We start from the raw sequence: 26,997 nt of genomic DNA on the forward strand, positions 1-26,997 counted from the left end.
TGTAAAATACATTTAGAGCAGTTTGTAAGAGTAATAGTCCTGGGATACATACAAAGGGAAGTGTTTGCCATACCAGCGTGTGAAATCCCGGAGCTGACAAGCTATGTTGTAACGCAGGGCAGAAGAACGCAGCACACTTGACTTACCTGGAGAGCTCTTCACAGACAGCAGTCAGACTCAGAGCCCTTAGAGAAGGCTAATTAGGAGCTTTCTGTTAAGAAAAGTTGGAAGCAAACTGCAGAGGTAGAGGAAGGGGCAAGGAGAAGATGAAGGCCAGCCCTCCTCCCATCCGACCCAGGGAGGGAGTCCACAGCACTTCAGTACCCGCTGTGAGCCCACGAGGACGCAGGCTGCTCCCAAGAAAGCGGAGCAAGGAGGGTGGCAGTCTCCCCCTCTGTCTGTACCATCACATAGAGAAAACTAAAACGCTCCCTCTGAATGACTACGACAACAGCTTTTCTCCCTGGCCACGGCGGATGAAGGAGGAGACGGGCTGCTCTCGAGGGCTCCTCAGCGGCTGACTCGCACTGCCACCCATGCTGCACTGATAATGATCGTGCCCCTGGTAAAATCAAAATCAGATGAACAGCCTCAAGGAGGATCAGAGGGATCGACTGCCTTTTTCAGCACTGACATTCACAGATAATCTCCTCCATCTCGGTTCCCAGCTTCGCTCTTCCTGGTCCTCTCCCTGCTGGTCACCAGTGGGAACGCTCCCGCGTGGACGTCACGCGAGGGTCATTCGTTTGCTGCTTAAAACCGTGGAAGCTCTTGAAATGGCTCACGCTGTTGGGCGGGGGGCGTGTACACATGCTCACAAGAAACAGAGCCCAAGTGAAACGCGTGGTCATTTCATTATCAAGGAGTTGTAAGGAAACCCATCGGAGTACAAACCATAATCATCTAACCTACAGGACCTGGGGAGGAATTAACCCTATCTTGGCCTTTTCTAATGAGGTAAACAAACCAGGTTAACTCTTCTTCTTTTCATCTCCATCAGTCTCTGCCCTCCCCATCCCCACTACCGAGTAATGCATAACGCATTAGCCATTAATGCACGTATCAGACGGGGTCCTTGCCCAGGACCCCTCCTTGCTCCCTGCTGCAAGAAAGAGGAGATGCTTGGGTAACTCTACCCTGCTAGCAATTTGTGGGAAAAGCTACAATGCTGACTAGCAATTATAAACAAGATTAATGATTTGCCAAGGAGGCCTCTGTACTTTCAACTACCTATACAAAAGCTGCTTTTTGTTTACAGAAAACAAATAGTGTTTTGAGAAGAAATATGATGCAGTTACCAGTTTGGAAATTTCCCCGAGAAAACCACAGGCTGAATATTTTAAGGTGGCACTGTGGCAAACCCTACTTTGCACTATGTATGTTTGTATCAGATATACCATGCATACACAAAACCCTCCAGTTTACTCAGCCCCTAAGGCTGCAGTGTTTCAGAGACTGAAACCTCTGTCACGAGGTAGAGGGAGCAATGCAGATACAGCCTGTGTCCAACCGAGCAGCCTTAGCAATTGTTAACATTTTTATTCAAGCAACTGCTATTTCAGAAAATGATCAAGATAGGAGTATCTGTAAGTTTTTGGACCAATCATTTATAAAATCAAAGTAAGATATTTTATTAAGTACCTTTTCTCTGTCACGGACAATCTTTTTTAGCAGTTTTGCATGAGACGGTCAGAACAGCCTAGCTGCTCAGTATTACCACAAGGCAAAAGATAGTATCTTTTCTCACAGTCCCTGGAAAGCTCCAGCCTGCCTTCTAGGCTTTACTATGCTCAGCTGTGAGGCCTTCTGAATGTCCTAAGGGTTCCACGCTGAATTTCTCATCTTTGTCTATCTCAACATTTTAAAAATCATCTGCATAACACTGCTTGAAAACAAGCCAGAGGCCTACAAAACGCACCTAGTTTCTATGTTTTCTAAATATGTCTTTCTTAAAGCTTGTTTTTTTATTTATTTAATTTCAGAGAAAAACTATGAGCAATACTGACAAAAAGAAAGAAGAGTTATTCAAAACAGAAAGTCTGGTGCAGAAAGCTAGATTTAAATTCAAGAGAAGCATACATTAAGCACTTAATTATGTTTACCTTAGGAAAGTTAGGTTATTATGCTTACCCTCCATTTACCAAATATGGCTATAACATCCCACATACACATACAAATACAGAGGACATTTTCCCTCAACACAGTGACTAGATCTTGCAAAGAACTGCATGCATTCAAATCCCACTAAAATTGGTTGAGAATTACTGGCACTTAATGACCTGCTGGAATTATTCTGCAACTTGCAAGAATAAGCACTGGGACAAAAGAAATACACTCAGTTACTAATGTAAAAACATGAATGTCTTGCTAATAAAATCGAATACTGTAACACAGGATTATAGTTCCTGCCCACATTTATTTGGTGAAATCTGTGAAGGGAAATCATGCCAGGGAGTCACCATAGACACTGTCCTTGTGACTACTTATCATTTCCACAATAAATCTATGTATTATTTCAGTTTGCCACTGACAGTTTCAGATTACCAGCAAAAGGGTGTCTATATCAGGAACAGCTGCATTTGCTTTCCAGCACACACTGTCCTGCAGCTGCAAGACAAACACTTCTGAATCTGGTGCCCCTAAACACTTCTATCGCAAACCAGGGAACATGTTTCCAACAAAGTGCAGTTTGTGCCATTTTACTTTATGCTGGGCTTTACTAGATGCTTTAGGTAAATGTGTTTTCCTCTCCCTCTTTCTTAAATGTATCTTCTCTTATTACTCTGGGTGGTTATACCAATTATAAAGAAATACATTTTCTCTCACCCAACCTTTGGAGGAACCACAGTCATTGAGGTTGGGACCAGCTTTGGGTTACAAGTAGTGACCAAGAAGTCACCACCCAAAACCGCTACTCAGGCTAACACAATTTATTGGAAATCTCATACCCAGGGCACTGACTGGTCTCCCTGCACAGGACTCGGCTCCAGGGCAGGCTCAGTCCCGTTGGGAGCAGAGTGTCTGGGTTTAGCGGGGAATTTTGGAGGCTCCCAGGAATTTGTCCTGTCCATGTTCTGAGGGAAGCAAAAGTCAAGACAGCTACCGTTAGAAGGGAGCTGAGCTTCAGACAGAAAAACTTGCTGAGAAGTTCAAATGCTTAATTTTAAACATACAGTAAGACTCAACTCCTCCTGAACAAAAATATAGTCTATTATAGCACTTAAATTGCACTTTAATGTTTGGAAATATTTTGCTGAATTAGGGCTTGAATTTGAATTTAGCCTAGACCCTGTAAAGAAGGGTGAAAGGCTCTTCTTAGGAAGAACCTTCAGATGTGACCTGCAAAGGACTAATAATTCAGTTGCAACTAACAATGAAACATGTAAGGCCCTGTAAAAGAATGCAAATGCATAAAAAAGACCCCAAATTAAAATATAACCATAGCATTGCAAAAGCTGACAAAATAGTGACAAAGCATAACCAAAGAGAATGAGATATAATGTTCAAACACAGTGCTATTTTTCAAAAATGCAATCTTTTCTTCTTCCTTTTTCCCCTTCTTTCTCCCAACATTTTACCTGCATCTCAAGTAGGGGAACATGCAGGGAGGGAGTTACCACTGAAATGAATATTTACACAGCATTAACTGTTATTTCCACAGATGAAATAATTAGCCTTAAAATCTGACATTTCAGAAATGACAGGACAAATACTGCTGGTTAAAAATGTTTGACTAAGATAAAACAATTCTAGATTACTTTTATGAGCCTTCGAGTGGAGCTTGCAGAAACCACAGGTAGTTTTTAACTGGTCCGAGAGTAAGACTTCCACAAAGCTCTGCTTTACAGGAAATACACAATTCTAATAAATGAAGGCAAGCAGTCTATTTAAATTCTTCCATCAGCAAATAAAATCCCTTGACTAAGTATCAGTCCTCCTTACAGTAATGCACACTTTCAAAACTACTTCCTGTGTCAATAATAGTTATAGGTTGCCTGGTTGTAATATGGAAGTAATACCCAGACACTAAAAAAAGATAAGGCAGTGTTGTTATAACAGATGGCTTGCAAGCTGATTAGTGAAACACAGCATCTTCCCAATTCTCCCTATTTCTTTTTTTTTTTCATGAAAGAAAAAGAGAATTTACAAAAGAAAATCATAACACATGCCACATATATCTATAATCAAAGGTTCACCTGCATTCCTGTTCGACAGGACAGCAGATCATTTACGTCCTAACATCTTCAAACAGATTAATGTTTCTCCTATAATTACTCTCCTTTCTATGCTACGGCACTGCCATACACTAGAAACGTGAATTTAAACAGGAAAGAGGAAATGTTATAAATGCACGGAAATAATAGAATAAGTTTCACATTTTGGAAAGCAAGGTGCATGCCTTCTCTAGAATACAAAAGGCCAAATTTTCAAAGATGATTCCTCTTAGTTTCTATATGTAAGTTAATATCAGCTTCCACTTGATGTGAAACAATTTATACACAGAGGTCAGTATTTCTCTGCTGAAAAATTCCTATTGCAGGGCTCGATTACCCATGTGCATAACCAGCTCCCACCACTTCTTTACACCGGAAAAAATTTTGTGGATTACGTACACAAGCAGAAATCTTACTGGGAGTGTTGGGAATTACATAAATTTTTGTCTGTCATCTAAAGACCTGACTATTGTCTCTGCATGAAGCACTCAGTACCAGCTCTGCGTTTGAAAGATCTCCTGTCTATAGTAAACCAAAAAGAAAAAGTGTTTCTTTCTTTTCTGTATTAGTTCTTTCTTCCTGAAGTTTTCTTTTCTTAAGTTTCTATTCTTTATTCTCAACCATTTCTTAAACTTCTTTTATGTTCACTTGCATCTTTTTTCGACTTTCCAATAAACATGCTCAGGAAATCTCTAGATAAGAGGGTGACAGATCCAGGAGAAATAAAAAATGCATAGCACCAAAGGCAACCCCCCACCCCACCCAAAACATGAAAGAACATGAAAATCTTAGAGAAGGCAAACAGTCCTTCCTTTCAAAGTTTCCCACAGTCAACTGCACATACTTCCCATAGGTAATACTATCTCACAAATTGCACAGATAAGGAAAAAACCTTATCATATAATTAGAAAAAATCTTGTATGGCCAAAACGTGCACTAAATGTCTGATCTGACACCCAATAAAACATGTGGGAGGCTTTCCATTTACTTCAAAGGTTGCTGGCCTAAACCCTGAATGTGTGGGCTCAGTAATGAGAAACCTGACTTGTGCCCATGAGCAGGACAGACGAGAACTGCAAGAAAATGCAGTCCCTACATCTTGTAGTTGTTTGGATGCTGGAAAATGGACAGCCACACAAATGCCAACTTGATCAAGATACAGTCTGGAATACATTTGCTTTCCATGTAACCTGGCTAATCAAAATGTGTGATGCATCATCTGAAAAATAAAAGATTCAGAACTAGAAAAACATGTTTTTAAATTTGTTATCTGTCGTGGATTGACCAACTCATTCCCAATTTTAACAGGAGAACCCAGACATTCATTAGTGTGAAGACAGCACAGTGGGAGTCACCCTTAGGGGCACGATTACACTGCAGGACCAGAAGCAACATAGCCACAGTAGCAGAGAGCGCTCTACAAGCTAGCCTAACTTGCTGTGAAAATTAGATATAGACCTAATAGGAATTATTTTCCCCGAAAGTAACTTCAGCCCTCTCAGCTCCATTCAGCAGTATCAGTCCAAAGCTTCTTAAAACCGTCACATTTTAAGTCTTGAAAAGATTAAGTTGAATTACAAACTTGCGATTGGCACTTTGATTTACTTTGTGCTAAAATGCAGCCAGCACACAAGACTGGCTTTTTACTGCCTCGTGGAGTATACAATTACATGAAATCCGCATCAAACTCATCTAAATAGCTGGCCATTTAACTGTCTGTTTGCAGCACTTGCATAGTCTGTCATACTATGTGATCTGAAGTACAGAGTCAAGTCTTGCTGCTGGTTATAATTTAAGATAGGTAGCTCTGAACAACAGGGCCTTTCCCCCTCCTTCCTCCCAAGGAACAGAAAGCTCTTAAAAGGTCAGGCACCAATGCAGTTTACTGAATAAAGCTCAAGTTTGAAGAATGTGCCTTCTAAAGTGATTTTACTACCTGGGATGTAATGAGTTTTACAGGCTGTCTTTGTTAAATTGCCCTGACAATTTCCATTTCCACTTGCTTCAATCATATTAACAGAAGCTAAAGTTCACAAGTAGTAAAATATTTCAGTGTACTGAGTTAGGTCTCTATAAAATAGATCATACACTTGACAAACATATAGGGCATAATGTTTGGCATTCCATTTCATGTTTGGCTTGGCATGTCTCATTTAGGGCAGGACAAGATGCCCTACCACAGTATCTCATTACTTATGGAAATAAAACACGGCTACACCAAGGACCTGACAAATCCCATTAGGTACGTCAGAAGGACAAGATTTTCCCAAAGAATTGGTGAGGGAAGGAAGAGGGAACTATTGGAGAAGCTCCACTGAAGGGAAATGTACTTAACATCATAGGACTGAAACAGGAAATCCTGGTAAATACATGAGAATTGAAACAGGATCGAACCCCTCACTGAAATCAGAAAAGTGAACAAAAAAGAGAAGACAGGGTAGGGATAATTCTGTTACTCATTAAAAGAGTACACACACAACTCTGACAATACCTTATTGCACATTTGCCTTTGCCTTTTTAGATCATGCAGTCCTTGGGGTATGGGATGGATCATCCTCCGTCTTTGGCAGGAACCTAGCACACCTTGGAAGGTACCATTATCTAAATCACAATGAACAATAAATGATAGCTGCTTCTTCTCCAGTGCTCAAACAGTTCTTATAGTTTGCAGAATATGAGAAAGGAAAATCCAGTGAATGATTATATGATCAAAAGGAGGGTTTAAAAATGATCCTGCACTAATTCAAAGCAAAGGGTTCTAACGTGTTGCACAACAGGCTCACCCGCACCTTTGTATTTTGATTCACAAATTCTTCTACCCCTATTTTTTTCTATATTCTGATTTTCCTAGAGTGCCAAGGCCCTGATCAATCTGTGTATCAACATTATACTAAGATCTAAATTAATTTACTGTGATTTCAGCCAGTGCAACCAAGAGAAGAACTAGGCCAAGAAATGTTTTTGTTAAGATCACCCATGCTAAAGCGATGCAAGTAGCGAATGGAGCATCTTGGCATATGTGGAACATCAAACAGCAATCTACAAACTCGCTGACTGAGGGAGCCTGATATAGATATTTAGGAAGCTAGTTAATGGACTACTGAGCCTCTTTCGAGGCAAAAAGATAAAAGCAAAACCAAAGTCCTCCAAAAAGGTCTAAAAAAACAATCGGAGTTGTGCATTATCATCCAATCATATTCATAAACATTAATAATACTGAAGCAGTTTCAGGTATTGTCAATACTTAATATAAGGAAGAAGTAGCATTTAAGTAAGGCTGTACTCATCACTCATTGCTCCTCCTGAGTCCCAGAGCACAACAATTGGCTAGCTGATGTAAAAGATCTTTATTATATATACTCAGCTGATGGCACTGACCAAAGGTGGCAGACAGTAGGTGAAGGGGAGCTCAGTGTGTAATCCCCAGATCCCAGCAGGAATAAAAAACCTGTAGCAATTGAGGTAAATCAAAGCTGTATGAAAAGAAACGCTCAGCTCATTTAGATGCAAATATATCCAGACACGACACCACTATGCACCACCTCTAAATAGTACTGCACATCCAGTATCACTTCTATTGTACCTCTGAATGCCTGTCTTCTCTGTAATAATGTTCTCTTTGATCTACATGCTGTGGAAGAGTTAGGGTATATTTACATTCAATCAAAAAACTTCATCGGCACAGCAAGATGAACAAAGATTGTATCCATAACAGGCCTCTGATCTTTTCATTTCTCCCTCTCAGAGTGCATGCGTGTGAGGCATGCAAGTGCACACCTACGCACATACAGAAATGGTACGCAATGTCTGAAATCAACTTCTGGCCAAGGTGTCCCACTATTTTGTCCTATGGCAAGCATTTTATTCAATCTAAGCACTGGATTTTAATTTGCACCATATACAGAGCTGTGCACAGAGTTGGTGCTCAAGTAATGAAAGAGAACAGAAAATACATTTCTTAAATATATGAAATAAATGTTGATGTAAATCACTCTCCCTTTTGAAGCTTGCATACTTATTTATTAATTCACAGTATTCAGCTATGTGCAAGGGTGTGGCCTATACATCATAGGCTACTAAAATGAAGTCTGTGCAAACTGCAGAATGTCAACCCAAGAGCAGGTTATTGCATGTCAGCTGCTTTTCAGAAACCATCCATATGCGTGTTTTTCTCTTAAAAATTATGCAATCATTTGAGGCAGCTCATCCTTCAGTAAAGGAAGGACAGATCACCAATTTACTACTACGAAATAATTTGTCCATTTGTCAAAACCTTTATACTTTTTCACAGTTGCTCCCTGGTCCAATCTGTCATTCACCATCTAGGAATAAAATTTTTACATTTAAACTAAGCCGTACAAGTTAATAATGCTCTTGGTGCTATTGTTTTGGCTTGAACGACAAAGGACTTAACAAAAAATAATGGTCTGACAGTGAACTGGAACACCAGCTTTGTTTAACAATGTTTTTTTTAAAAAAAACTCTGTAGTCTATAAGAAGCTATCTATTTCTAAAATACAGCAAACAGATTAATTGGGGGTTCTACTTTGCTAAGAGTGTTTTTGGAACTCTAAGCTGGCTTAAAACAACTGAAATGCTTGCCTCCATGTACATGGCTTATAAAAATGTGATGTGATCCTCTTAAAAGTGGTCCTTGCAGGAATTGCTGGAACCTTATCTATGATTCAAGCTCCAATGTGATTCAGTTGCACTTCCTTTAAAACCTTTCAGACTTCTGAGGGAGGACGTGTTTTGTGGATTCACGAGGCCAAAGTGCACGTGGTTGCCTGCGGTGGATAATTTGAAAGATTCCCAGAAAGCTGGAGTCTTAAGTCTTGGCGATGTTCCAGCTCCAGGAGCCATCAGAAATCGACCCAGGCTCATCTCTGGGCCAGTTCGATTATTTCATCTTTCCCTTCAACCTACTCAAAGCGACATCCTACTCACGGCAACCTGCAGGACTCCCACTGACAGAAACAAGAATTATGTAGAATGATTAAAGAAGAATATTTTCACCTAGCTGGGATCTGAGTATTAAAGGCAGTTCTGACACCTCATTCCTAAATTTTTCCAGAATAAAATCTTGCAGTGTACCACTCTGCATAAACCATAGTGAAGTTCTAAGAGTAAAAAACACAAAAGCATGATTTATGCAAAGAACATGTTTGTTTGTTTGTTTAAAAAAAAAGGTTTTACCAACATACTAGGTAGAGGTGGTCACATTAGTGATGACTACTAGGTAGAGCAACACCAAAGGTTTGAGGGATTTTGAGGGAAACATATCCTACCTTGGAAAGTCATTTGTAACCCACTAGTAATGATAAACTCATGAAAACCTTTTCTTAACAAAAGTTAAGAATGAGGGCTAATGGAATTAAAGTGAAAAGATCAGCAAAGACAATATATTCTCCTTCTGTAACAAAAGAAGAGAATAAGCAGAGATGATGCAGTGAAGTATTTTACATGGGTGGATATATCATCTTGGAATGCAGGGTGCCAAAATACTGAGGAAAAAAACTACACATCTTTCTAACTGAAGACTTTGTATTCCAGTATTGCATGCTAAATACATCTGTTAACTTTGGGCCAAAATTACAGGTCCATATTCTAAAACAGCAAACTTCAGAACCACAAATCACTGCTGTGTAGCTCTGACCACTATTAATAGGAAGCATGATTAGAAATGGTAGCACAAACAAGGCTGAGGGTCATCTAAATCATTTAGACTTCCAGAGTTGAAATGCTGCTCACAAAAATCAAATTATTTACTTTTTTTTTTTCTTAACACAACTTGAACTGCTTCCCTGGAAAGTATTTGTACATGTTTCTGTCATCAGGATGCTTCTATTGTGACAGCAACATTTCATAGTTGCCTAAAAGAAATATGAGACACAAACGTCTCTCAGGAATGCATCCCTCAAAAGTGCCAATTTGAAGAGAGAAGGTATTTCCCTTAGCAAATGTCTTGCATGTCTGAAGGTTTTTCTGTATATATTTATGTGAACAGTGATTCCGACAACAAATTAATGTGAAAATAGTAAAATAAAATACCCATTTGCATACTACAAATCAAATATCTGTAAAATCAGAAAGGCCTATTTTTCCCCACCACTCTGTCTTCTTGTTAAAACTTTATAACAGTGAAATATCTGCATAGATAACACAAAGCTTTTTTGTTTTTTTCAAGTAATCCCAAAGGCAATAAACCAAAATCTGCCAACCCAATGGAACCTGATCCACATTTTTAAAAGTAGGTGAGATATTAACATGATTGAAGTAAATGATTCTTTAGAATAAAGATATCAATAATTAATGCTAGAGACTCATCTACTGTCTAATGGCATTTTCTCACTTCCACTTTTCTTTGTGAAATGCAGCATTTGAAAAAGCATTTAAAGTTTAGAACCACTTAAATTTAACTGACATTTTAAATCTCCTATTAAGCTGACAATATTTTTGGAATTATACACAGCTAGAAAACGACGCTGGGCAAGACTCTTCTGGCACAGCTCAACATATTGGGCCATCACATTTACTGTGTTAAACAACAGCCAAACAGTTGATATAATAACTAAAGACAAGCCAAAGAATGGAACTTTAACTATGAACATTTGCAAATGCTGGGAGGGTCTTTTAAAACTTGCACTTATAAAACGTAACATCTGCATTTGACTCAAAACCTGGTAAAGCATTCTAAGACTTAACTTTCAGGACACATATGAAATTTAATAGTCGATGCAGTTTATACGCTTGCTAAAAATAAGAGTTTCTGCTGTAAAGGGGTGCTTGTCAGCTGAATATAATGTAGTAAAAAGCACATATTAGGCAAGGTAAAAATACATACTACTTCCCAACTGAGAGACACAAGTATAAAAATTATTTTTGCATAGCACTGCCAAGACCCTCTTGGGAAAATGGCGTACAGCTCCGCTCATTCCTGTGCAAGAAAGATGAATTGTAACTGGAAAAGGCATAGAAAAGGCTATTGATCACTGGAATCTTGTAAGAAGAAACTGTTTCTAGTAGAAACACATTTTCACTTTGCCCACCTCCTGTAACATCCAGATGCAAGCCAGCCTGGATCCAAAATTCATATAACTGCAATAGGATGCTGAAAAGTATGTAGGAACACCCTATAAGAATTTGGTGTATTTTCAGTATCAAATGGACGTGATTATGCTTTATAATCAACAAAGACGGAAAAGACTGGCAGAGGTTAAAGGAGCGTGCTGGCATGTGAACGAAGGGGAGTAAGTTGGCCATTGATAAACTCAGAGGGGGAACATGAAAGGTGAGGCTCTGCATCCAGTACAGACTGCAAGGACAAGAAATGGTAAGATTTTACAACAAATACAAATACTGTTTTAACCAAAAGAAACAATTTTTTTTTATACTTTGCTTACTTCAAGCTACACTTCCCAAAATGAATTTAAACTGGGCTTACTTCAGCTTGATTAAACCACGCTTTTCATGCTTCAACAGATTCACACCTATCTGTACATCATTGCAAACATTATAGAAGGAAAAGGCATTTTGGAAGGTAAAGATCACTATGAAAAACTTGCAAAATCTAAAGCCCAACACTAACATGTAAAGCATTATCAGATAAATATCTGCAATCAGGCAATAAAGAGTATCGACAGGGATCAGTCAATGCCTGGTCTGAGCTGTGCACCATTAAGACCAGGTGACAGAAAAGAGTGCTGTGTTTTGTGAGCAGCTCTTCCTCACAGTATAAAGTGCTTCAGGTCTCAGCGACCAATATTCAAAAGACCTCTGACGAAAGAAAAGAAGAAACCTTTAGTAAAAACCAGTATAATGAAAAGGTGATGTATTAGAGGACGCTACGAGGAGGTAAGCACATGACAAATCTGAAGAGAAGCTGCTACTTGGGGAGACAGTGGCCTTTCGATGAGCCTGCGCTGTGCTTCACAGATGTCTCGAGATCAGAGAGCGCCAGCACGACAGTCACTAACGGGAGCGCGTGCCCTGGTAACTAATCTAATTGCTGATGGACATAAAATGCCCAGCCTCTTCAATGTACTCCTGTAAGGCCATCTGTAAATTACTTCTATACTCAAGAGAGGTAAATCGCATGCAACAGTGCAATCATGCACGATGAAACTATTTATTTGAACTTCAGGCAAAGCAAAGCACAGTCTGTATCTAACAGTTCTTTTTAACGTAGAAAACCCGAGTTCAAGAAAAATCAGAAGACTGATCATATAAAGCAGAGGCATTAAGCATTTCACCTAATGAAATTTTTCCTCTGAGAAGGAACGATTTCCATTACTTAGACCCAGCAGCCAGAGCAGAGAGGGCAAAGCCGCGAGACCCCCACGACCCCATTATATTCAGCATGCTGCACGGTTTCAAGCTGTCCTAGCACCTTTACCAAAAACATGGTTTTAAAATTTGAAGTGCACAGTACAGTAAGAATGAAGCCTGGCACGAATTAGGCCACGCTATTAAGAATAGGGGACATTTCACTGAGGAACAGCTTTTTAAGCAGCACTGAAACACCACGGAAAAACTTTTCTGTGGAAGTTAAGACACCGCAAAGGCCCTCCCACCACTGATTTTGCATGCTGTTTTATGCTGCATTGCTATAATAAAACTACACAGCTCTGTAAATGATGGTTCTGGTTCTCCATAACAAGTTATAATTGGGGTAGGTGACTACAAAAATGTTTAGATAAATGGTGGGATCATAACCTTTTATGCAAAACACAAGAATAAGTTATGGAAATCTCTGGAAAACCCTGAGGCTATGTAACTCTACTTGCAGCCATAGGCACAGCTAAAGTAGACAGCAGATCACTAAACCTCATCTCAGACTCTCCAATTTTCTTGTTGTTTTGGTTTTTGCCAGTTTTTGCTGATAGATGGAAAAAATACCAGTTGAATGTGAACAAGATTTAATTTACCATCAGTTTCCCTCCTGTTTCTACAGCACATTCCTAGAGAACGCACAGCATTTCATTCCCAGGGCTTAGAAGAATTACTATTAAGTAGTCACACTCCACCAATATATACTATAAAAGTCCCACTGTAACACTTCTTTCTACTCAAGAGAACTGTATTACATTACAATAATTTCTCCAGAATATTTCCAAATGGCCATCTATAAATGTGCTATATGTTTATACAAATATAGTTTCTTTAATACCTATCAACTATGCATGCACATATAAAAAAACTGCATGTCCATACACAGAGACACAGAACTGTGATACTGCAGTGAAACACCATCATGTACTGACTGAGCAGAGTAGTAAAGTGACAAGATACCTTTGAAGATGGGGAAGCCCTTCTCCAGGGCGTCTTGTCCCTCTTCACCTGTCTGTCTGCAACATTTAAGAACCAGAAATGGTTTAATTGCATTAGGAAATGATCTCCGAGGGACAGACATCAATGACAGCCCCCAGAAAGGTATGTTCATTTGGGCTGAGGAATTCCAGTTCGAGCTTTCCAACACCAAGCCTTAACTATTCCAAAGCCAAAACTTTCTGACTTTAGGAAAGAAACAATTCATATCTCATTTCTTTAGTATTCTTTTTTTTTTTTTTTTTTTGAATCTTCATAAAAAATACAAGATTGCAGATAACTGAAATGTGGCAATTAGTGGACACTGACCCTTTTGCTTCTTCCCAGCACTCAGCTAAGCGAAGTTTCATCCATCCTAACAAGGGCAAAACATACATCTGGTCAAACATCATGAAAACCCATTCTAAATCCACACTCATTTGGGGGAGGGCTCCAATTTTTCCAGGGTACAAAGAGGCACTTGCAGAATAGCAGAATCATCAAACACTGTCATCGTTCTCCACAGTTTTGGAGACTGCAAATTTACTAGGCATAAAATAGGAGATAACTGTTGTTACCTGAATTACCGCCGTGTAAGGCGAGTATTTGGTAGATGGAAATCCCCCAGAGGTCCCCAGGACATACTTTGTATAGGTTACTTTGGGAATCACATGAGAATTCCTTCTGCCTACACAGCTAGAGTAACTAGAAATCAGTTGTACTTGGGATCTTCCATGTCTCTGCTCTTTTGGACTACAACTCTGCCTCTAAAAACACAGAGGGTCATTTACCTCCATGAGCACCAGGGAAAGTAGAACAGCATTAATACACACACTTCCTAAATAAGGATGAATCTACACAGCATGAGGTCCACTGCACTCCTTCCTCCTTTTAGATATGAGGGCATCTGCTGCGATGTTGCTGGTAACTCCACCCCTTCATGCCCTCACAGCAAGTGCAAAACAAAGTGCACAGGGATACTGAGAGCAACTGCTCCTGGCAAAGCTAATGTCGTAAAGTCTGCTCACAGACTTGGCCAGCCATTGGTCCTCTGCTGACACTGGTTTCAGGTATTCTTCAGCAATGGGAGAGACACTAATCCGATCTAAGATTTAAGGAAAACTGAGATTACACAATCTCAGAATTTAAGCAGATATGTATAACGCCCAATTCATACCCAGAGAGGGGATTTTGGGGGGTATATTTCCTTTTGACACAGCGCTGAAAATAAGTCCTCATACATGGGGTTGTACTTTCTTGACTTGCTGTTGTAAAGGAAAAGTCCTATTTTTTTGACACTTCAGTTATTTATCTTTTGGCTGGCATTTTCGTAAACCTGACATTTCTTATTAGAGAAGTTGCTCTTCCTCAATTTAATCAGATACATGTATTTATCCTTGTAAGGAATTAGGTGCACCTTACAAAATATGTTATATTAGCCAAATGTACCCATCGCCTGTCTGTCTACTTTCCCATTTCACAGGCTGTAGCAATACACAGCATTAGCAATACTCACCTGATAAATACTAACAATATATCCAGCTTATTGATAAAAAGTGACCCTTAAGCTTCCTAGGATCTGTGTTCTCATATCACAAAAACACTTTGCCATGTTTTATGTTCACTACTTAGCAACTGCTCCTTTGTTCTAAGAACTGCATCCTTATTTATGCAGGCACATCCTTGTACATCTCCCTTAAAACAACTAAATAGACTTTCCAAGTGGAAAAAGAACTGGGATTAAGGACAGCTATGATAGCGTTTTACAAAATCATAAGTGGCCTGAAAAAGTGCGTAGGGAACAAGAGTCTCCTTTCTCTTTCAATACCAGAATTAGCAAGCAATCAATGAAATTAACATTTCTGCTTTAAAGCGAGAAAAGCAGATGATCCTTCAAAGAATGTAGAGTTAAGCCGTAGATTTTCTTATAGCTGGATGTTGTGCTGCCAAAATTTTAAATGTTTAAAAAAAAAAAAAAAAAAAAAAAAAGGCTGGATAAGTTCTTTTTTGGGAGGCTGGGGGTGTTGGAGCCACGAAATACAAGCCCTGGGAGCCTCCGGACTGCAAAGGCCTGGAGGCTGGGTGAGCTCTCTGGGCAAGGATCCTCACGTGCTTGCCTGGTCCACTCCTCTGCTGGCAACTGTGATTGTGCACTACCAGAAAGCAAATATGATGTTAGATGAATCTTTGTTCTGACCCAACATGTCCAGTTTTACATTTTTATATCGGTTACATTTATTTCGATCATGTGACTGAAAAAAGAATTTGACCCTTCACATCATCATAACCTCCCTTTCTGAGCACAAATACATCAAGAGAAAGACTAAGGGCTGAAAAAAATAAAATGATCTGCCATCATGACTCAGCTTGCTGCATGTATCATGAGGAGAGTCTAATTTGATAATTTTATACAATGGAAAAATAAAGTGTTTTTTCCAGTGATAAAAATTATCATTCATTAGTGAACAAAATTGCACCTAAGCCTAAATTTATTTAGATTACAGTCGAAACACTCAGACATATTGGTTGAACAAGAGACGTTCATTAATAAGGAAGTAACGAGCAGAGTATTCACTAATACAGTTAACATTTAGATATTGAGAGCGGGATGCACGTGTGCACTGGGAGTATCTATGCAGATCTGTGTTAAGTTGCAGAATAAACACCTGTGTATTTCCAGGCTGATGAATTGTTAAATGGGATCTCACATCAACCCAGAAGAAATGCTACTGAAGTTCACACAGGCCAGTACTATACGCCTGCTTCTCAAACAAAATAATCTGAAAGTCGACTGATTTTCACAAAAATGAATCCAATTGCTTTGTTGAATCTGTGTTTCCAGGCCAGGCTAAGTGGACCCCAGAAGCATGCACATATCCTCCCACTGGTGGTCATGTGAATCATCTCCTTCTCCTGAGGAAACATGCCAGATACAATGATTTTTTGTTTCTCACCTTACAAGAGCATCATCCTCACGCTGAGCAACAAAAGAACATGATTAAATGATATGTCACTGAAGGAAAGGTTACGTATATTCTCTACCACAGTAATATTTTCTAAAACCACAGGTTTTTGATCATTTCAGAGTGCACTGGGTTTTTCCTGGTGAGTAAAGATGTGCTTACTGAATATAGAACATAACTACTCTCAATCTGAGCAGCAGATTCCCAAGCTGCATAGTTGTGGTTGGATAACTCCTCCGTGGGGCGCTTGGAGTTTCCTGAGTGTGGAGGGGAAAAAGAATTAATCTGACTCCAGTGTTTAACTCATTTGCAGGACTCAGATTTCCTGTTCTGCAAACATAAAGAGTTTGCAAGAGTGCATGAGAGCTTCCAAGATGTATAGCTATGTGAGTGCTAAAGATAGGGAGCCCCATTCTTCTCTCTGGCTTACATTGCCAAAGCTCTGTGGATTTTAGCAGTATTATTACCAATTCAAATGTGTTCCAAGTCAGAGGAAAGTCAAGAACAATGTGTATTTATGAAAAAAGTCCAGTTCTTGTTTGGCTGAAGTTCATAACCCTAAAAGAACCCAGCAATTCTACTATTCTCCAGCCTGGAAGCTGGACCTACATCTTTCACTTATCAGCATCTGTTCTGTGGAGCACGGCATTAGTAGCATGGAGGTGGATATATTTAGTGATTATTTACATTGCAACTTTCAAAAGCAGAGGAATGTTTTAATCTATCTTAGATGAAGTTACAGGATGACAAAAATCAAGTCAATCTAGAAACTAAAGCAACGCTTGAAAAGGGAAGTAAAACACCATGGCAAGGTCTATTTGAGGTGATAGCTAGAGAATTAACATCATCGTATGTCCTGTTAGATCTTCTAAGCTAACTTAGTGGTTAGGAAAGGTGCTGAGCTAAGATTTTTGGGAACAGAGCAACATAGCATTGACCTAATGTCTTTCCATTAATCAACAGTAAAGTCCAATTCACTGCTAGGAGTGCAGAATTATGCTAAGTTAAGCACTTCTGAACATGCCATTGGAAATTTTTGTGTACAGGTTTAGCACCTATGGTACAAGCACTGCCAATGCAAGGCCCCTTTCACACTGGCCTGCATGACTGTAGGAGAAACACATGCAAGTGTGTAAGGACAGATACATTTTTATATCCCTGGACTTGCTTGATGTTCTTTCAAGAATGGCTTCAACTAATGCACACTGTTGGCTTATAAACATGTCTAAAAGCAGGAACAGGATCATAAACTCACTTCACACTGGCTACCATATAGTTCTCAGATAGGAGCACAAAGTCGCCACACTAGAGCAGTCTATGAAGTCCTTCCATTACAGTCATGTATCTTTGTTATCACCCCTATCCATCACATCAGCTGTTTCTTACAAAGTTGCTCATCGCTTTAGCGTTAATTGCCTAGGAAGCTCATAAGACACATGCATCTGGTACTTCCGTTTTTCTGAAATTTAAAGTTAGCAGTTTGCTATAGCACGTCTGTGATTTGATACCTGAATCTTAGACAGTGTTTCGTCTCGGAAAGCCTTCTAGGTTTGGGAAGGCATATCTTCCCCAAAACTTCTGTGATAAAAGCTGATCCAAACAAATGATTTAGCATCTCTTCAGTGCCTTTATCTTCTTTGATAACTGTCATTTAGTGAATGACAAAAAACTCAATAGTTACAAAACCAGCACTTAAGAGCCAGCTCCAGCTAGGAAACTGCGATTCCCCATTAGGGGAATGAAAGTCAGTTTATGCAAAACCACCACACAGGTAAACAGGCAAGAGGATGAAGAGGGTATGTCTTTGACAAGGAGCACTATACGAAATTGCTGGGCTTGTGGTTATTGCTCCTAAAGGACTCCTTTACTGTGGTTGATTTGGTAAAAGAAAGCAAACAAAAGAGAGACACTGACATCTCTAATTTACAAATCTGAACTGAACGACCTTTCACTTGCTCCCAGCTATAATTTTTCATTGTAATTTAACCCAGGATTGTTATTGATTCAGGTCAGTATTGGATACATACAGTCCATAAGTACAGGGTGAGATAGTTAACATTTTAGCAAGATAAATAGAGCTGTTTACTGTAGAGTGTTTCACACACACATTCAATTGTGTGAAACTTTGACAACTGGTGAAGAAGTTGCCCAGTACTGGATGTGGGATTTGTGAGGAAATGATGTGGAACGTAGCCAACTTCATTACAACACGGTCCTCAGCTTCGTTGACGTTGCTGGGCATGCTGGAGTTTTCCGAGAGTCACCAACTAGTGCTCCCGCAGCAAACAACGAAAATGACTTTAAAGAGCCAATACAGCTATTTAACTTTATACAACAGTTTGCTTGAGGTGGAAAAAAATCAGATAATTAAAGAATGGCATTAAAATGAAGCCTGAATATTTCAATATTGAACTCTAAATCCTAGCAGCCTGCTTCAGTATCAGAAGCGGAAAAAAAAGTTAACACAGTCAATAAGGCTGATATCCACTAGTTCATATACACAAATAACCACTATCTTGAAGTTTGGCTAGGTAAAATTTTCAGACATTTCAACCATGATTTGAATTAAGAAACTGCTTGTGCGATTCAGAGTATCAGATGTTCACTGTATAGGCCATATTTCAGTTCAGTTTTTATTTTTTAGATTAAAAAATATTTTAGGATGAGGAGCTTTCACCAGAGATTCTTTCCATTTTCTGCAGTTTCCATTTTAAATTACAGCCCTTTAGAGTGCTGGTATATGACAGTGAAAAAAGAGAAATAACTTAAAAAGAAAAGAAAACAAAGCTGAAAAATAAGCAGGCAGAATGGACTCATTTGGTCAGCTGACTCATATAAAAGCGATTCCTGAAACCTACGCAAAAGCCTGGAAAATAAATAACATTCTTCTGTGGGATTTCCTTTTCCTTGGTCCTTTGAGCAAAATTGTCTGTTTAAGTAGGCAGCAACCAGATCTCAGTTGCTCCTCAGAAGCTCTTACACATGGTGCTATTCTGTGGGAAATGTTTCCCTCCTATGTTTCTCCTAACTGGTGATTATTCCCTGGATTTAAGCTTCTGCATGAAGGAGGGATGAGAAAAATATCACACAGGAAGCACTATCACGTTCTGTAATTCCCTTGTCCAGCAATGCACATCAGAGCCTACTGGCACAGTCCTATTTCAGACCCAGATCCTTCAGTGTACCCTCTAGATGGCAATTATTGCAGCGGAGTAGTCAAGAAATGTTCCTTGGATTTAGACAACTGCCAACACTGATTAAATATTTCTTCAATATCCACATTTCTGACACAGGCGCTAAGGATGTCTAAATGCATTATACGTACGAAAAGAAAGACCCTGAGAAGAGAAGACATGCATCACCAAATATATTTACTAATCTTCATAAGTGTGCTAGGTATAACAGTATGATTAAATACACCTCCTTGGTAAATGCATTTGTTTCAACACCCTGTATGGACTGCTAGATATTAAAGAAGCTATTACATACTTTTTGCAAGAACCTATCTTAGCCTTAACTTCCACTGTACATATTCTTACAGCAGACTAAAACTGGAAACAAAAGAAGGTAGAGAGGACCCAAAAATGTCTGTGAAGACATACATTGATTCTACAATTCGTACAGCCCACCAATTTCAGGACTGACACACATTCAGACCCTCAAAGTTATTTAGAGGACCAACTTCTATTGATTTTTCAGATGAGTTAGACTCCTGGGTATCATTAAAAGTTTACATTTAAAACAGATTAGGAAGTCTCATCACAAATATGTAATTTGGCGCAGAGGGATATTGCTAATGGCAAAAATAGATTTGGCTACAGATTTTATTAGAACATTGATATGTTTTTCATGTGCTGTACTAGCTTTCTCGCCTATTTGTGTTAGCCAACTCACATCTTACCAAGATTCTGCCTATTAATTTTCCATGTTCTGTCTATACCATTTCTCTAAAAATGCATGAAACAAGCACACGAACAAACCAAAATATAAATCATGCGCATAAGCACTGCCTTTTCCGCATTGCGTTTGTATAGTCCCTAGCACAATGAGACAAACAAATCCATAATTTCCTGGAGATTATTTTATGGCATGTCCGTTGTGCCATTTTTAGTAGGAAACCAAAAAACAAAAAAAACACCTGGACACTACGAGCCTGGGCAAATAGGTACTATATACATGCAAATGAATCCGCACATCGGAGGTGTTTCCAATGGCAACGAGGAAGCATGTAGCAAAATAAGCCAGGCCAGCCGGGAAACCGTTCCTCAGCAACTCCAGAAGCGTTAATTTCTCTAAATAAATAAAATCATAAATTGGCACTTCTGAAAACGATGGGCAACTTACAGCAACATAACCAGACGTAAGAGAGCGGCAGCAGTCAAAACTGCCATTACGGGTGGCAGCGCGAGGGCAATAGGAAAAGGCAAGCCAGACAGGGCGCAGGTTTAAGAGAAGCCAGGAGGTGGTGAAGCCACCTTCTCCCACCGAGCCAGCAGCAGCGCGCCAAGCCACGACACACCAGCTCCCAGCTGCTGTTGCTGCCTCGGCGCGTCCAGCACCGATACTGCCCTTAGCTGCGTTGCCCTCCTGCTTGACCACTTTGCACAGGGCTTAACAGCATCCAAGAGAACAAAATGGGAGCTTGAAGCACGTTTAATGATGTTTTTCTCTGTGTCGGGCTATGTGGCGCATAAGCCTCGACCGAACAAGCTTTCCAGCAGTGATGGAACGTGGAGCCTCGATCCATCACAGCTTCTTCCCGAGGCAGCGGTACGAAACAAAAGCAGCCAAAAGGGTGTCCAAATGCTATAAAAATGAGGGAGGCGGCTGGATTTAGGCATCAATAAAATGAACAGACTTTTACTCAAGTATCCACAAGACATTTCTGTTAGCCAGCATGGGTGGGGGTTTAATTCTGCTTTTTGTTTTTCAAAGAAGATTCCTGGATTTCTATGAGAAAAATTATATTGTGTTAAAACTAAGAAAGAACCTCTCTTTCCGATTAAGGTTTCTCTCCAGGAAAACATCACAGAATACACCGACATTTCAACATACCTTCTCTCGCAGCTGGAGAAGACCAGCGCACAGCACAAGCAGGCTGAGGCCTCTTTTACCTTTATTCAAAAATGTCCTCGACTGGACTGAGATTTTTGACATTCGCTGAGCATACATTATACGGGGGCAACCCCTACCTAGGTGTGGGTATAATTTATGGTTAGAAATATGTTGTCATAAATAAAAGTGGTAACACTCTATGCAAGTGAAGCACTGTGTTGTCTTTTATTTGGGTGTTGAGTCAACCCTGCACAGGGCTGGATTTCACTGTTTCAGAACAAAGAACAGAAAATACAGTACACCACTGTATTTTTAAAGGAATTAATAAATATGGCATGCAAAAGTTTTAAATAATTTTTTGAGGCATATCTTTTTTCTTTGTTTTTATCTGATAGTTACCATTCACCACTATTTAAAGCAGTTCTTAAAATCCAGCTGTTCTGGATAAATTTTCCAGAAGTAGAGGTGAGGCTAAACCCTTCTTCTGCCTCTTTCTTCAAACCTCTTCAGCCCTCACTGTTAATTCTGACACTGGCAGATAACCTTGTCTTTCGGTCCTGTTACGCAATTTGGCTTCCAGCATTTGCAAGAACTAACATGCTCCTCCAGATCAATTTGCTTTCCCAGGCTCCTGCCTTCCGAGCAATGCAATGTACTTTGTGTGCAGTCATCTTGATTCCCTTTGAATCTCATTTTTTCTAAATACTTTGATTTTTTAAGTGATAGGAAAAGTCAGTTGTGTATTTATCTTGACTTATCAAACACACTAAAAAGAACCTATGCAGCATTCCAGGCACCATGGCTAAATTTTAAAAATGTAGTCAGCCTTATACAAACAAAAGTGTACGCACCAGCCTCCTCCAAATCAGCAAGGGGAAATATTACTCCAGCCACAGATCCCCCAGAACAAAAACCTCAGCTGTTGGCACAGCTCTTCTCACTCTAAAACCATCAGCTGTAGGAGCAAGACCCCAAAATACTGGACAATCCAAAATACTGTATTTTAAGTCACCTTCCCCTTTGATACCTCCACACACGCAAGCGCTGAGGTTGCTCGTGGTTCTGAAGCACGACAGCTATGTCCGCAGAACACCCACTATCGCGTCATCTTTAAATCTTTCACTTTAGATCTGTAACTTTAAATCTGTAACTGTATAGATTTATGAAGTTATAGATTTATCTCTCCCCAGAAATGGCTATTTCAAATCAACCAATAGCACAGAATGTATCTCCTGTCTTTAGTTTCTTTTTCACAAGTTGACTAATGCATCAAATTGCCTATATTTTAACAAGGAGATGCAGTACATCAGAGAAATAAAATAACACAATCCTTAGTAGGTGTTCAGATTCTTTGGCTTGCCATCTTTTATCCATTTGAAGCAAATATATTTTATTGCCACATGTCAATAAAAACTAAGAGCCAATAAAACAGCAGAGCTTGCATTGTGGGGTGCTGTTAAACAGAATGACAGGGAATCGTATCCAGTTACTTTAAGGCACAGTGGGTGAAGTTCAAGGCAAAAGAACCTCATTTATCACAGAGGGACTTTTTCCTTTTTTAATTTTGAGTAGGGTATTGCTGAAAAATAAACGTTTTAAATCATCAGCATTCCTTTCAATGAGAATGTTCAAACGTGGTGATTAGTTATTAGTTGGTATAGCACTAGATATAGTTGACTTTGTTTTCTAAATTACCTGTTTGTTTTTAACGCTTCAGAATCTAGACCGGCACCATTTCTGAGGAGGCTAAATCTTGCAATATTACGGGCTAATCGTGATAGTAAGGCAAGGTATTTGGAAAGCACGAAGCAACAGCTCGGCTTGCAAACCAACACAGTCTAGAGCCCGAAGATGCATGATTACACCTTCCCAAAGGCAACAGCCGGGGCACGTGATGATCATTTACTGTAACCCCCTCTCCCGTCAGCCCCTTTGCTTGGTGCCACAACACAGCTCCAGAAATGGAGTATTTTACCTCACTGCACGCTTGCTGTGAGATTTAAAGCATGACCCTCTCAATCTCTCCAAACAACATATGCCAGTGGCCACCAGAGAGACTCTCTAGCAAAATACACTTTCATATACCATCAGGCGAGTAAGAAAGGAATAACTATTCCGAGGCAAAGAAACCAAATGAAGACTACTCCGAGGCAGAAAACACAATTCTTTCACAATGTGCTCAGCACAAAGGCATTTCCAATTGCTCTGTGACTCCAGCACTTGGATCTTATAAATCTCTCCAGAGAGAAGGGGAGAGAGAGACCAGAACCCATTGCATGATACACAGCTCTGCAGAAATACACACGAGTCACAGGATGAATAAGCCACTAGAGCCAAAGGAACAAAAAAAAATTGAAATAAACAATCCAAAAAGCTAAGAAAAACAGGTGCAAAATGGAGTCTGGGAATTCTCCCCACACAGCTCAGATAAGCCTGTAACAACATGGGTTTTCTTACCTTTGCCATCTGGGCCTGCACGCCATTTGCTTTGAGAGATGCTACTGCTTTCTGTGCTGCTGCTGGACTGTCGAAATCTACAAAACCGTAACCTAAAAAATAAAGAACAGTCAGTTTCATTAGTATCTCTGCATATGTGTGCATAAATATAGATACTTTTTGTTTGTTTCTTCAAATAAAAAAGCCTTCCTCTCACATTGTCTCATAGTCTTCTGCATTGTGCGAGTGACTGCCAGACAGCTCTGGACGATGGTAAGATAACGAAGTCACAACCCAGTTAAGCCACATGCCGTTCACCTGGCCTTCGTCTCTGCTGGAACAAGGGCTGGCTCCCTACCAGGAGCTGCTCAGGGTATCATCTCAGCATCAGCCTGGTGAGGTTAGATCTCAGGGACTGGCTAGGGATAATCGTCCACTTTCAAGTGGCTTTTCTAGTCCCCGTATTTGCAATAGTTTAGTTTTTTAATCAGCCATGCGCTTCCTAACTGCTCTTCTTCTCTCACTCTATCCCTCTCCATTTTTTCCTTTACTAAGCAAGGCTAGTATATTCAAGCAAGGCTGTAAGTGTTAAGCCCCTACTGCATATCAACAGAATTTGGGGGTCAGCTCCTGAAATACTTTTATTTACCTAAAGATACAAAGGAAGACAAAAAGGATACAAAGTGGACTTCTCAGAATTTCTAAGCGCTTCCCTCTCTCTCATCTTCAACAGCATTTAAAAGTCTTGCTCATGAAGATCTCAACAGATTTAGGTAGCTGTAAAAATTTCACCAAATGCTTAGTTAGGCACCTAAATATGTTTCAAAACCCACCCGGGGTACCTGGAATCCTTTGAAAATCCCAGCCAACATCGTGCTAAGCGATCACAGTGCAGGCAGGCATGCACTGCTTGGACAAGCCGTGGCCACAGGTCACCCCTTTGCATTCCCCCTTGGAAGCCATAAGGATGAAACTGCACTGCCTGAGGGCTTTAATAATATTAGCACTAGCGTATTTATAGCATAGCAGCTCCTTTGCAGACATCTGCATTTACTAGGTCAATATGCATAATACAGGAGGCAACCACAGATATGCTTTCCTGCCGTATCCATTTTTATTTCTTTTGCCAGCCTTTCTTCCTGCTTGTGTGAGGCCTCCTGCCTTCCTCTGTGCACCAAATCTATGTATAAAAGGGTGTGTTTGTGATCACCTTGCCCCCAAGTTATAAACGTCTTTTTATTATTATTTTGGTATGTATGCAGGCATTAGTCCAATGGTGAAAAAATTTCGCATGCACAGACTTTCTTTTTTTTTCCAGACGTAAATCTTTGCCAATTTTTAAGAAAATGAAAAAGAAATAAGAAAAAAAAAAGAGATAAGATAGTTAAAAAAAATGCTGATCCACTTAAGGAGTATGAAAAGCACTGTTTTGATAACAAAGTCAAGATCTGACCCTCTGTGTTCCGTTCTTTCCCCAGTTTTGTCTTTTTCTCTGGTGGGGGGTAGAGGGTAGGCCATCATTACAAACTGAAACCACTGGATCAGCTGAGTACAGGGACAGTATGTCCAACAAATGCTTGCATGCAAAAGGGCCCTAGAGTTTGGTTAGCTGTGGGGGTTGTTTTTTGATTTACCTATTCAGTTTTCCCCATGTGATTTTTCTTTTTTTCTCCTGCTCATCATGTCATTTTGAAATCAGCTTGTTCCACATCACAGTGTGCTCTGCAGTGTTCGCCAGGGTATTCACTGTGGAGGAGCAGTGAAGTTTACGCTGCTTTGAACCAAAAAAACCTGCTACAAGAGAACAAGAGTCTTCCCTGAATTTCTGCAATGCCTTTGCCCTCTGGGAGAACAGCTTTTGGGAGGAAGGAAGAGATATGATTAGATAGAGCTTCAGTCTTGCAAAGCAAGAGGTCCTAACAAGAAGGCAGAGCTGCCAAACGAGGAACCTGAAATGCCCTGGGAAGTCAGACACCACCATTAAATCTCCAAGACATGGGATGGCCTGGAACCAACACAGAGCAAATAATTTGGGGGGACAACGACAAGATGCCCTTCTCAGGAGATTACATTTCTTTTTATTTATCATCATGTTTATGCCTGAAAACTAGGAGATGACAGTGCAAAAATAAGTTTTAATACTGACATCAAAAACACATAATAGAGGTAGATTTTGATATCCCTCAGCATACAGTATGGGATTCATGTATGGAACAATATAAGGGAAGTGATTTTTAATATGACTTTCCAGACAGTACTGCAAGGCTATCGAAGTTAGTATTGTTTGCAAATATAAACTGGAATGCATAAGGATACATTCTGGTGTTTTAGTGCAGACAGCAGGTACATCTAACATAGCGAATTACTAAAGATTTACACTAGTCCATAATATTTAAAGCCATGCATAATGGCTATATAACCATATTTTCCTGTTATATTCAATGAGCGTCTCAAGACAAAAAAACTTGCATCTTTAGTTGGCTATTATGCATTCTAGTACTAATACTACTAGCATAGCTGCAAAGTGGCTCTTTTTCCTTTCCCGAGGTTCATTCTCATTCCAAGTATCTTTCTTGCCTCCCCCCTGCTAGCACATCTCTCCACCGCACACACAACATCAGGACAAAATCACTCCGTGGCTGAGCACCCGTCCAAAGAACATCAATCTGCTGCAAGGGAAGCCAAGTTCCCAGGCTGTTTCAGCATTCAAGTATCCTTACAAGAACTTTGCAATGCTATATAACAGACCAAAAAAAAAAAAAAAAAGCATACTGTTTTTCTGCAGAGTTTATGTTCCTCCATTTAGATGTTTACAGCCTATGTTGATGACCTACGCTAGCATATTTCAATTGTTTACAATCTCACTTCATTTTTTTGGTCTCAAGCACTAACAAAGTAGTGTGGGCTTTGGGCGGGGGGGGGGGTGTGGAGGGTTTTTATTTTATTTTTTAAGACTTTTCAGACTAGATCAAGTTCAGTCACCCCAGAAGCTAAAGCTGGGTCTCGGGACATCCCCGCCAGCT

General features: G+C 39.8%; 1 protein-coding gene across 10 annotated transcripts in view; it reads right to left on the reverse strand.

Moving 5' to 3' along the window:
• Window positions 1–26,997, reverse strand: part of RBMS3 (RNA binding motif single stranded interacting protein 3) — a 761,325-nt gene that overhangs the window by 236,446 nt on the left and 497,882 nt on the right. For all 10 annotated transcript variants that reach the window (XM_064506141.1, XM_064506140.1, XM_026098805.2 and 7 more), the window contains one exon: window positions 23,996–24,087. In XM_064506141.1, the coding sequence (XP_064362211.1) occupies window positions 23,996–24,087 (92 nt within the window). The remainder of the gene's footprint in view (window positions 1–23,995; window positions 24,088–26,997) is intronic.

This window comes from Dromaius novaehollandiae, chromosome 2 (assembly GCF_036370855.1).
Source record: "Dromaius novaehollandiae isolate bDroNov1 chromosome 2, bDroNov1.hap1, whole genome shotgun sequence".
NCBI classification, from domain to species: Eukaryota; Metazoa; Chordata; class Aves; order Casuariiformes; family Dromaiidae; genus Dromaius; species Dromaius novaehollandiae.